The sequence below is a fragment of the Pantherophis guttatus genome, chromosome 1, assembly GCF_059756535.1.
Source record: "Pantherophis guttatus breed Tessera chromosome 1, ASM5975653v1, whole genome shotgun sequence".
Classification (NCBI taxonomy): domain Eukaryota; kingdom Metazoa; phylum Chordata; class Lepidosauria; order Squamata; family Colubridae; genus Pantherophis; species Pantherophis guttatus.
In genome coordinates, this window is record NC_142063.1 from 44,481,331 (window position 1) to 44,494,304 (window position 12,974).

The window sequence follows — 12,974 nt, forward strand, 5'->3', positions numbered from 1 at the left end:
GTGTTACTAGCCTCATCCAGAAAACTATTTTTCTACTTTTCTTCAAAATGTCCATAGAGGATGCTAAAACTGAGAGTTACTGGGAAGGATATCAGTACATTTGTGCATTGTATGCTGTGAAACTAATAGGTAAGCAACCCCATAACCTTAACAGCCATTGACACTCCCACGAGTGAAGTTACTTTTCAATTAAATTCGACTTTACTATTCTAATCTCATTGGAATGAAAGAGGTTATTTTTAGTAAATAACATCATCTTATTAAGTGGCAACCAAAGGCAGTGCAAATCCTAAAGGGTAGAGAGATTAAGATTGTTTATCAACTCAGCTTGGATGACCATGGCAAGGTAGGCTCTAGAACGTCTATGAGGCATTGTTGCTTGGTTGCATACACTGGTCAAGGCATTCTGGAACCAAGAGGATCAAAGGAATTGGCCCGACTGGCCTTGATAATCATCTTTAAAACTTTCTTTCTTTCATTCTTTTCTTTCTATCTATCTATCTGTCTGTCTGTCTATCTATCTATCATCTATCTATCTATCTATCTATCTATCTATCTATCTATCTATCTATCTTTTTTATCAAGCCTTTATTACTTTATAAATAACCCAAGTTGGCCAAAATACATAATGTTCATTCTTCTTCTTTTCCCCCACAACAACTCTTTGAGGTAGGCTGTGCTGAGTGAGAGTGACTGGCCCAAAGTCACCCAGCTGGTTTTCTTGCCTAAGATGAGACTAGAACTTGCATTCTCCTGGTTTCTAGACCAGCACCTTAAGAGTTAGTTTGAAATAAGATTAAAAGGTAGGACAAATCAGCCATAATTGATATACTTGTTCTTAAGCTAATAAACTTGAGTGGGTGAAAAAACATGTTATGCCCATGGTCATACACTAGCAGTATTTGTACAGCATATCTAACGATGGTTAGCAACTAGAGTTTACTCAACTCAGTAAATTTGCCTTATATGCAATTAGTATCGTGAAGTGGTGATATGTTGGACTAGGAGAGTGGAGATCCAGGTTTTGGTCCATTCTTAATTATGGAAGCTGATTCAATAGCTTTGGGCCAGTTTTTATAATTTAATAATAGATAATTCTATGGGTAGGATTTCTGAGAGTTAATATCCATACATCTTAAAGTTGCTAAGATGAAAAAACACTAAACTACATTGATAAGGCTGCCCAACTATTTGACTCTGGGTGGCATACAACAGCAAATGAACAACAAACAACAAAAAAACCCATTTCATATTAAAACATATACAAAATATAACTGCAAAATATAAAAATAGTCTCTCAGCTCTGCCTACTTCACAGGCTTCTTATTTAAGGGAACAGTAAGAAAAGGAGTAATACAACATTGCCCTGATGTTCTTGAATGCTTGAATGAAATTGGGCTTCCTTAACCTTCTAAATTAAATGTGGGATGTAATTATAGTACAATATAAATATGAAATAACTCCCCTGCCAACTAAAGTATGGTTGAGTGAATGCAAATGGCTCAGTGTATTGTACGAACACAGCCACCTAGCATTCTTTGAACTCCAGGTGGGGCTCACCCCACCTCCCCAAATCCATCAACTCATACTGATGAAGTTAAAGCTCCAAAACTTGCTTCTTGAATTATGGAGGCTGGCTAGTGCAATGCAGGTGCATATGCAGCCGACTCCAGCCACTTTGGGAGAAGGCCAGAGCTTCTGAAGATTTTGTCCTCTTTCTCCTTCTTCTCATTCAGGTCTAAACTGATCACTTGCAGGGTGGAAATGTAAGAGAAGTCAAAGGAATTATGCAATGAGATTGTTGAGCTCCCATCCCTACCGTAAATCACAATGAATGCTATTTTTCTTTTGCATGCCTTAATTGAAAAAGAATGAACTCCTTATGTTTTTATGGAGCCCCAAACTCTTTAAAATTTAAATCCAGACCAAGCAATTTTCCTTTTCCTGCTTACATTATTGGATTCTAACAAGTGTTACTTTTTTCTGGCATAGTGCCTAGAAGAACCAACCTGGCTGTATTTTCTATGTAATTAAAATATTTATAATCTTATTCCTGTTCTCTCAATGCCCTGAGATCCCTTGAGAGAGGCTGTAAACTTTATACACGTGAGCTGCAGCCTAAAAACTGAGCTCATCTAATTTAATTTTAATTTTGGTTTCTTGCTGTACCTTTTCACAGGGGTAGATGCAAAGAGATACATTCCGTAGGATGTGTTAAGATCATGCAACTTTTGTGGAGTGTGTATACACTTTGTGTACTCAAGCAATTTATAATGAGAGTTCTATAAAACTGGGGTATTGGCCCAGAGAAAACAGTGAGGGGTGGAAACCATGAACTAGAACGGGGGAGATCCAGTTCCAAATCATTGCTCAGCTACCAAGGTCAATGGGCAATTTTGTAACATCTCTCAACTGAATCTATTTCACAAATTGGTTTCAGGAATAAAAAGGGATGAGAAGTCCTATGTATCACCATACTCTTATTGGAGGGTTTCTTTGAATCTAATCATGGTTTAAGAACCTAGTTGTGACTATTTTCAGGAGTGCATTCTGCCAATACAGTTTTAAGGCTTGATTCAGTTTCTGGGTTTCAGAATTGTCACCCTATCTTTTAAAAAATGGTTTGACATTGCCGTTTCTCTTTTAACTGAAAAAGTAGGTAGAAACAGTTTAAAGAATGGGGGATTAAGATTTCTTAATCCCTTTTCTTTCTTTCGGTACCAGTTCTTCTCCCTTTCCTGCTTCTTACAGGTTTGAAGATCTTTCTAAACAAGAAAATATGTTGATCCATTTCTAGTATAATCAAGTTGATTCAAGGAATCTGAGGTCTGGGATGCAATTGGATAATATGATTATATTTGTCTTACTATAGTTTGGTAGATTTTATAAATCAGATGGATAAGCTCTGATTTACATTATACCCTCCAACACTTTTTCTGCAGTTTTCAACATCTCCAAACTCGTCATTATGATATATAGTGAATAGGGTCTTTTGTTCCAGAAAATAGAAAAACAGGAGTATTAATTCTTCAGTAGGTTTACCATAGCCACGTTATGATAAGTTTATCTCCCCTGGCCCCTCTCCAAAATAGGATCAAAAAGTATGCTTCTGTTCCTTTTGTGATGTGATTACCATTCCCCCATTCCCCCATGGTTCAGCCTGCTTTTTTAAAAAATGCCCCCATCTTCCCCCAAAGGTAGTTCTTTTTGTGGTACGAATGCATATTTTAATGAGTATTTTAAATCTGGAGTATTGCCTTTTTAATAGACATTTCCCTTTCATTAACTTTTTTTTTCTCTAGTGGAAAGGGAAAATGTGCAGAAAAGGACTTTTACCCGATGGATGAATTTACATTTGGAAAAGGTAAGAGTGCTATATATATATATATATATATATATGTACTGTATATTGGTACTCTGTTCTCTTTTCTGAGAAGTGAGGTCTGTAGACAGGAGAGCATGTGAAACCTTAGGTTATTTATTTAGTACTTAGCTACTTTGGGCAAATCTAGGAAGGCAATCAAGCTAGTACTTGAATAGGGAACTGTTGGCTACACTAGGACAACTTGTTGTGGCCATCTCACCACGGCGAACTTATCACAGCCAACTTACCATGGCCAACTCAACATGGAACAACTCACCATTGGACAAGAGTTACACTAATATCAAAAAAATGGTGAAATAGAATCATGAAAGAAAGGATGTGAAAGGAAGGACAAAATGAAATGTGAATGACAAAAATTTAAATATTTTTTAATTATTTAAAATAATTAAATTGAATTGTTGAATTACCCTGAAGTGAGTTGTCCCGTGGCGAGTCAGCATGGTGAGTTGTCCCATTCTGGGCTAGGCTTAAAAGTTTAAAAATATCCAGAAGTTGAGAATGGTAAATCACTGCCATAATGTTGCTAAGAAAAGTCACAAATACTGTCCCAAAGAATCAAGTTTTAGTTTGCTTCTGTTCTTTAAAAATGCTGAAGACATTTTTCAGTACAGTGAAGGCACAATAATGATGTAAATGTCAGCCTTTCCAAAGCTGAGGGCCTCCCAGAAAATTTGAAATATTTACTTGAGAGCAGTGTTTTTCAAAGTTGGCATCTTTAAGAGGTGTGAACTTCAACTCCTAGAATTCCCAGGTAGGAAATTCTGGGAGTTGAAGTCCACACATCTTAAAGTTTCCATGTTTGAAAAACACTGCTTTAGAGCTTATTGATAAAAGCAAAAGAATGGGTCTGGACCAGGGATGAAATGCTCCTGGTTCGGACCGGATCACCCAATCTGGTAGCGATAGTGGCGGGTGGTTCAGAGAACTGGTAGCAAAAATCCCTGCCCCCCACCCATGCCCAGCTGAGCCGTGTGATTATCAGAGGCTTTTTTTTTTTTTTTACTTTTAAAAGCATTTTTTCTACAACTTCTTTGGCCAAAGAGGTTGTTAAAAAATGCTTTTAAAAGGCTCTAACGATCTCAGCTGAGTTGCCTGATTGTCAGAGCCTTTTAAAAGCATTTTTATACAACCTCAAAATGCTTTTAAAAGGTTAAAAAAAAGCCTCTGATGATCCCAGCTGAGCAGCACGATTGTCAGAAGCTTTTTAAAAAACCACCCCCTCCTGCGCTGTTCTACTTACTGCATGCCTCCTTTTGGCGTGCACTGCACACACGCACTTCGCATTTGGTGCGTGGTGCACACTGCGCATGCGCAGCCAGCGAACCGGTAGTAAACCGGTTCAGATTTCACCATTGGTCTGGACTAGATGGGCTCCAGAGATCCAAATAATCTTTTCCTTCCATTCATTATGTCTGATTCTCAGAGACTTCCTGGACAAATGGCAGTAAAGAAATACAGACAACTATTTGCTGTCCTATATCGATTGTTTGTATTTTTGCAACCCAAATATGATAGCCCTAAAAAATAAGCATAGAAATTCTTTACAACAGTAATTGCTAATGATTCAAATATATTGGAATTGCTGAATAACTTAATATCTATGGACATTTGTTTTTGATACAGGATATAATTTCTTGATAAGCTTCTGTGTGAAGTTCCTTATTTTCAAAGATGCTCCCCCTGAACAATTACAAAATGCCCTAATTAAACTAAAATATTCCCTTTGTTTCTTGAACATTGCCAATTTTACTATCAGAGGTTTTGTTTGACACAGTTTTTTTTCTTCTGGATAGGGACTGACTGTTTTGATTGATATAGATGGATGCATATTCCAAAGCTATTAAATGATTCCCCCTTTTTCTCCACAGTGTAGCCCCCCTCTGGAAGTTAAAGATTTGCTGGTTGATATTAAAGATGGCAAAATTCTGATGGCACTGCTGGAAGTGCTGTCTGGACAAAATCTGGTATGTATAACATATATTGTAGGATTGAATTTCTGATAAATTGAAACTTGATAGATTTCTGTTTCCTGAAATGTTTCCTGAGCCAGATAGGTACAATCAGAATGGATTCTACGTTTCATGCAGTTAATAAAACTGCACCAACACAGAAAGGGTTAGGAACCATAATATATTGTCAACCCTATCCTATCCATGTCCTAGCCTATCCATGTCCTAGCCTATTCATTAGGATCATATATGAGTGAATCTGACCTAACCAAAAGGAAGCATTTAATATTGAAATGTAATTAATTGATTCAAATATTTACTTCTTAACTTGGGAGTTCAATTTTAGAAGGTATAAGCATGGGTGAAATGCTACTGGTTCAGACCGGTTCTCCCGAACCGGTAGTGAAAAATGCTACTGGTTCAGGCAAACTGGTATTTCCGGCGATCAGCTTGGTGACGATCAGCTGTGGCGCGTGATTTATATTAGCTAGAATCATTGGAATTCCTGCTTTCTAGCTAATCTAAATTACGTAGCACGGCAGATTTCCCCCCCCTCTTGCTGTTCTACTTACCTTTGCAGACTCGGAAAGCTCCAAAATGTTCCTTTTTTAGCACTGCATGGGTGCACGTCAGGTAGCAGACTCACAGAACCGGTAGCAGACTTCAGAGGATTTCACTGCTGGGTATAAGACTAGGAAAGCTTTTTCATAAGAGCAAGCAAACTTTTTGTGAAAGTGGGATCCCCACTTTCCTTCTATTGCTTTTAATGGGAAAGGCAATAGGGATGCTGTACTTCTTTTATTAACTTAAACATTTGTATGCCACCATTCAAAACCATACTTCCCAGGATGGGCTACAATGTCATCACCTTGGTGAGTAGATAGAGCTGTGGTGGCGTAGTGGTTAGAATGCAGTATTGCAGGCTAACTCTGCCCACAGCCTGGAGTCTGATCCTGACCAGCTCAAGGTTAACTCAGCCTTCCATCCTTCTGAGGTAAAATGAGGAGCAAGAGTGTTGGGGCAATAAGCTGACATACTGTAAACCACTTATAGTGTGCTGTATAGCACTGTGGAGCAGTATATAAGCCTACATGCTATATTCTTCAGAGGCAACTGTGAGGGGAGAGAGATTACAAAAACAGTGTTATGCTGATTTTATGCAAGCTTTGCCCCTTTTGGCATGTGTGTCATAACACTTCATGCACATACAAAAAGAATATCGTTTGTGGCATTATGGCACAATATTGTTTTTAATCATTCTGATGAAAGTTCTAGCCACAGATGCTTCTGCATTTTACTTTTCTGAGGGAAAGGGGCAGAATTTGTGAAATAGCTTAAAACTCTATTCGAGAGCTTTGTGAGGTAGGAAAAGGTGCATACACATAAAAGTGTTGATTATTTTATACCTATTGACTATATAAATTCTGTATAACTGTTATGGAACTATGACCACCATTGTATAATTTTTTTCTTATTTAAGTAAGATGTAAATTGTATATATGTTTTGAACTCAAGTGTCTTTGCGCTCTTGTATTTGTGAATATTTTGCTCTGAAGCAGTGGTGTGCAATTTCTCTTAAGAGTCACATTAGACTTTGTGCACTATTCTGAGTCCATAATCCCAAAATAAGATGAACTAAAATCCTAAATTAGAGGTGCAGTATACACAAGACACATATAAATACACATTATAGAGTGAAGCCAATTGGGGGATCTTGGACAAGTCATTTTCTTTCCGACCCAGAAAGGAGGTGATAGCAAACCACTTTTGACAAACCTAGGCAAGAAAACTGCAGGGACTTGTCCAAGCAGTCTTCAAGAATTGGAAATAATTGAAGAGAAAATATAGATATAGATATAAATACTATAAAAGAGGAAGATATAAAAACATACAAGAAAACAAAAGGTAAGATGCAGATAGTTTTCCTTACTGAACTTTGAACATACTTTGTAACACAGTGCAAAACACTAGCAGAACTATGTATAAACAGTAAATCAATACTGAAAACTATAGATGAAATAAAAATAGGATTCTATGGAAAAATAAACTTAAATCTTGGATGTTAGGATTGTATATAACATTGTTATCCAAAGATGGTTTCCAATTAGAATCAAATTGTACATTATTTTTCTATTATTATTATTATTATTATTATTATTATTATTATTATTATTTAGGAAGTTATTCTTGGCATCAAAGCAACTCCCATAATATTATTAGTTATTCTTCCAAAGAAAGAATTACAGACTTTTCCAAAGTAAGTTATTTAAAATCCTTGCAGTCGTTATCGTATACAGTATTAGTAAACTTTAAAGGAAAATATTGTTAGTGATATTTCATACAAATATCTCAGATTGAGCTATAGAATGATAAAGTTCAAAATCTGTTCTTTTGTACTATAAATAATTTCCTACTATTCAGGGCTTTACGACATTGGTTCCACATGAAGAACTGTTAGATTTCTTTTCAATCCATTCTGATTTTCTTCTAGCTACATGAGTACAAGTCTTCAACCCATCGTATTTTTCGACTGAACAATATTGCAAAGGCCCTTAAGTTTTTGGAGGATAGCAATGTAAGTAATTTGTGTGATTGTAATTCATTCTGTTAACAAAAATTATGCTAATTAATTTGTGCTAAATAATTATGTCTTAATGCCAGATTTGCACACAATAGGCATTAAAATCTATTTGGTTGCAAAGAATAGATATTAAAATCTACTTTAGATTAATTCTAAAATGTTGTAAAGGCTTCAATTGGATTAAATGATTAGAAGAATGCAAAAAATGCTTTTAATTGGCAGGCTTGAACAATTGAAATTGCTTTGATTGAACTCTTTGATTTTTAAAACTATTTTCAATTATGTTAAGGATTGTACTTTTCTATTAAAGAATAGCCAGAGTTCTAAAATAGTCCAGTAGCTGAAAATCTGAAACAGCTTTCTTCCATATGTATTGAATTTCCTTTCCCATAATCTCCAGCCAATGTGTGGTCATTGCTACTTGAACAGTGCCAAAGCTGAAGTTCAAAAATTATTGGAGGATATTAAATTAGAGAAGGTCTTCAGAATATTATGACCTCTTAATTTCCAAGACTGAAATCTAGAAAATGTGGCTTGGGAACCAGTGATTCACAATTTAGAGAAAAGCTATTCTATAGGAAATAATGTGTATATTCTATGCATGCAGTATAAAATAATAGTACTCTTCATAAAACAAAAACTTATCTTCAGAATATAAAAACAATACACTTTCTTAAGTTTTAATTTTTTAAAAAAGTTCACATCTACAAGTAGACCTTGACTTACACCCATAATTGAACCCGGAATTACTGTTGCAAGTCATTGCAGTTGTAAATTGAGACATCACATGTCTGGATTTGAAGTTATGACCATTTTTTATGATGGTTGCTAAGCAAACATAACAGACATTAAGTGAATGCATAAATAATTAAGGGAATCCATTTCTCCCAATGGCCATTTTTTGCCAGAAATCAGAAGTAAATACCAAAAAGTGGCAAAAATCATGTAATCACATGGTGCAGTAAACAGCTATAGAGGTGAGCTGGTTGCCAAGCACCTAAATGCAATCATGTGAGCACGAGGTGGGGTACAGCTATCTTATCTCCAAAAACAGGCCGTAAATAGCTTTGGGGAGGTCCATTGTAACTTTGGTTGTTAAGCAACCAGTTGTAAATCAAGGACTACTTGTACCTATTTTGACTCAACAGAATAATAGTTTGGACATTCTGCATTTTACTGAGCAGCATTAGACAGGTAGCCATTGATTAAAAAAAGAAAGAAAAAAAGAACAGAGTACATCGTGTGTATTCCAAGTGTTTGTACATCATGCTGTATCAAAAACAAATGTACCACATTGTATCATTTAGTTGTCTCTCCTTTCAAAGGTGCTACTACTGCTATTCTTTCTCCTTCTTAATTATTGCTTTATTTGTTAGCTATTTGCAGAGCTGATAACAACCTTTTTGTACACACAGATGGCAATTTTCTTCCTAACTACTAGGTACCTCTCTATTACCAAATGTAAAAAATAAGCTATTTGCCCTTTAAAACCACCCAAAAATTATAACTTGTGCAGAACTTGGACACCCCTCGGTTTGCTATGAGACCTCATTGCTATGTGAGCTGCATTGGCTTCCAGTTTTTCGTGCAATTCAAAGGGTTAGTTATCAATTAAACCCCTATATGGCACAGGGCCAAGTTATTTATGGGACTACCTCTCCCTGAAACTATTTGTCCAGATCAGACCCAGGGAACACATTCCAGATCCATTCCCTTAAATGTAGTCATCTAGCAGGGGTGGGCAATTGTGGCTTCTTTACAACCTGTGGACTTCAACTCCCAGAATTCCTGAGACAGCCAAGCTGTCTCAGGAATTCTGGGAGTTGAAGTCCACAGGTTGTAAAAGAGCCACAATTGCCCACCCCTGCACTAGTGGGACTTGAAAGCAAATAAAAATGCAAATAGTAAAATAGGGACCACCTTTGGTGGGAAGGTAACAGCATTCTGTGAGCTTTTGGCATTTAGTCATGCCAGCCACATGACCACGGAGATGTCTTCGGACAGTGCTGGCTCTTCGGCTTTGAAACGGAGATGAGCACCACCCCTTAGAGTCGGGAACGACAAGCACATATGTGTGAGGGGAACCTTTACCTTTAGTGGGATTTAGCAAACATACCTTTCCCATAGCAGCCTTGCCTTGTGGGAATACCCATCCCCTTGAGATCCAGCAGACACACACACACACACACACACACACACACACACACATACACACACTCTTAACCATCTGGTTAGCTATAAACAACTGACGTTTCCTTGGGTGTTGTGATGGTACAGTTGGCGCCCAGAGATTGCATAGATGAATAGATGCAGATAATGGATTAGTTCCCTGTTTTTTCTTGATTTTTCTTCCATTGTTTGTGATTTTATTGTTGTTGCTAGCCATCCAGTATTGTATTCCACAACCTGGGTAGCCACATATTTTAAAAAAAAAAAAATAAATCCTTCAAGTGTATAATTACCTATATTATGGATTCTGGAAGGACTTTGCCAGCCTTGGACAAAATGAACTTCATCTCCGATAGAAAAAAATTGACGAAGGTGTGGCACTAACAAGTAAAATTACAAAATGAAGCTTCAGTAATGTGGGGAGTCATTGTCTTCCTGAATGATTTTTCTTATGCCATTGAATTCTGCATGTGCTGTTACATCATACTCCACTTACACATACGTATCTGGTTGCTAAGGGGTTTAATATGTCATAGTAAGGTGCTTCAACTTCAGTATGTAAGGTGAAGCTGCTCTTAGGCATAGTGAACTTTTTAAAGGACAGATGGAGTGATTTGATCTGTGTGTCCAGCCCTTCCTGAGGGTGCCTATAATACTTGTAAGTGACTGATAGTGGGAGGATTTTGCAGAGTAAAAATTAGGATAATATAATCAGAGTATGTCCTAATCTAAGGGGAGTTCTTGAATCTGCAAGTGCTGAATACAGTGGTCATACACAGGAAACTTCTCCCAGCAAGAAGTTGTCCATTCCCTAATTGTTTTTTTGTTTAATCTTCAAGTTATCCTCATGACTTCATGGATATAGTTTAGCTCCTTACTGCTTAGGCAACTTTTAATTCCATCATAATTTCTGTACTTCCAACATAGGCATAATAATGATTCAATTCTGATTGCAATGAAAGCCAAAAAGCCAAAAACAAAACAAAACTAAGGACTATGCAACTTGCAATTTTTTTAAAAAAATTTGATTTATATGCCGCCCTTCTCCGGAGACTCAGGGTGGCTTACAATGCGTTAAGCAATAGCCTTAATACTTTTGTATATTTTATACCAAGTCAGCTTATTGCCCCCACAAACCGGGTCCTCATTTTACCCACCTTAGAAAGGATGGAAGGCTGAGTCAACCTTGAGCCTGGTGAGAATTGAACTCGCAGTAATTGCAGGCAGCTGGATGTTAAATGCTGCCTTAGTAGGAGGCATTAGCCTCCTATGCCACTCAGGCTCCTGAATAGCAGGAGCTATTGAATTTTAATAGATGTTCTTCATTGTGGATCCATACCTAACCTCAATTTGACACAGATTTTTGTGAATGAATTCTAAATACTGTATGTCCCTCAGTCCTTCAGCTATGACAGATGCTAAGGCTTCAGAAATAGAAAGTTTTATAGTATAATCAATATTATACTTAGCAAAACTAATGGAAGTATCAGATCTGTTTCACTTCTTAAAGTGTCAGTTGTCTGTAGGCTTTTCCTAAAGTAACAGTTTTGCTTGTGAGCATATATACCCAACTCTGTCTTAGTGACAGAACTGAATACTCCTTGTCACTAATTGTGTTTTTCTATTTTTGGAAACCATATTTTGTGGGATTGTTGTATTTTGCATTTTGTGTGAACTTAGAAATTGATAAATTAGTTCTTGATTTCTCAGTTTGATGCCCATGGATGCCAATGTGCCAGCCAACGTCTTCCATAGTGTGTGATAAATTCCTTACTTCAGAGCCCCCCAAACATTTTGGCAGCAGTTTTTTTGAAAGACAATTCTTCCATGGATTGGGGGAAGAGGAAGGGGATGGTTTCCGTTTTGCTTGCTTGCCCGCCACTCACCTCCAGCTGTGCAGCCCGATTCCATCTGTGACCTGGGGGTTGAGGGGTCCTGCCCTACTTCATACTTTGTTAAGATTCAGTTTTTTAAAAAAAAAAATACATGGGAAGCTTGTATGTTATGAAGCAAAGCATCAAGATTAAACATCACTTAGAATGTGTCTAGGCCCGCAGATAGGATAGGATAATTTTATTTCTATACCGCCCCTCTCCCGAAGGACTCGGGGCGGTGTAGAGCCAGGTAAAAACACAATACAAATATCACAATTTAAATTTAAAAATTATTAAAAGTATTACATTCAAGGCCAATTAGCTAAAAAACCCCAAAATTTAAGAATTCCGAATTTAAAACTCAATTATGAAGCTAGCCCTGCCTGTCGGAAGAGCAGGGTCTTAAGAGCACAGCGGAAAACTCGGAGGTCAGAGATCTTGCATATGTCCAGGGGCAGTTCATTCCAAAGGGCAGATGCCCCCACAGAGAAGGCTCTCCCCCGGGTCGCCAGCTGACATAATTTAGCCGACGGCACCCTGAGGAGTCCCTCTCTGTGGGAGTGAACTGGTCGGTGGGAGGTTATCGGTGGCAGAAGGCGGTCTCGTAGGTACTCAGGTCCTGAGCCATGGAGCGGTTTAAAGCACCTTGAATCGCACCCGGAAGACCACTGGGAGCAAGTGCAGCTCGCGCAGGAGAGGTGTTACATGGGCGCAACGAGTTGCACCCATAATTACCCATGCGGCCACATTCTGGACCAGTTGGAGCCTCCGAGTGCTCTTCAAGGGGAGCCCCATGTAGAGAGCATTACAGTAGTCCAGCCGGGAGGTAACAAGGGCATGAGTGACTGCGCGCAAGGCATCCCGGTCCAGAAAGGGACACAACTGGCAAATCAGGCGGACCTGATAAAAAGCCCCCCTGGCCACGGCCATCATATTCTCTTCTAAAGACAGCCGTGCATCCAGGAGGACGCCCAGATTGCGAGCCTTCTCTGTGGGGAGTAGAGATTCACCCCCTA

General features: G+C 37.9%; 1 protein-coding gene across 4 annotated transcripts in view; it reads left to right on the forward strand.

Annotated features, from left to right (window-relative positions):
- CLMN (calmin) overlaps nucleotides 1-12,974 on the forward strand; it is an 87,283-nt gene that overhangs the window by 43,355 nt on the left and 30,954 nt on the right. The window contains exons 1-4 of one of the 4 annotated variants that reach the window (XM_034418414.3): nucleotides 392-803; nucleotides 3,303-3,364; nucleotides 5,254-5,349; nucleotides 7,826-7,909. In XM_034418414.3, coding sequence (XP_034274305.1) covers nucleotides 3,344-3,364; nucleotides 5,254-5,349; nucleotides 7,826-7,909 — 201 coding nt within the window. In that variant the 5' untranslated portion in view covers nucleotides 392-803; nucleotides 3,303-3,343. Of the gene's footprint in view, nucleotides 1-391; nucleotides 804-3,302; nucleotides 3,365-5,253; nucleotides 5,350-7,825; nucleotides 7,910-10,661; nucleotides 10,743-12,974 lie in introns of those variants that run through there. The other 3 variants (XM_087872572.1, XM_034418413.3, XM_034418415.3) reach the window with 3 other exon arrangements.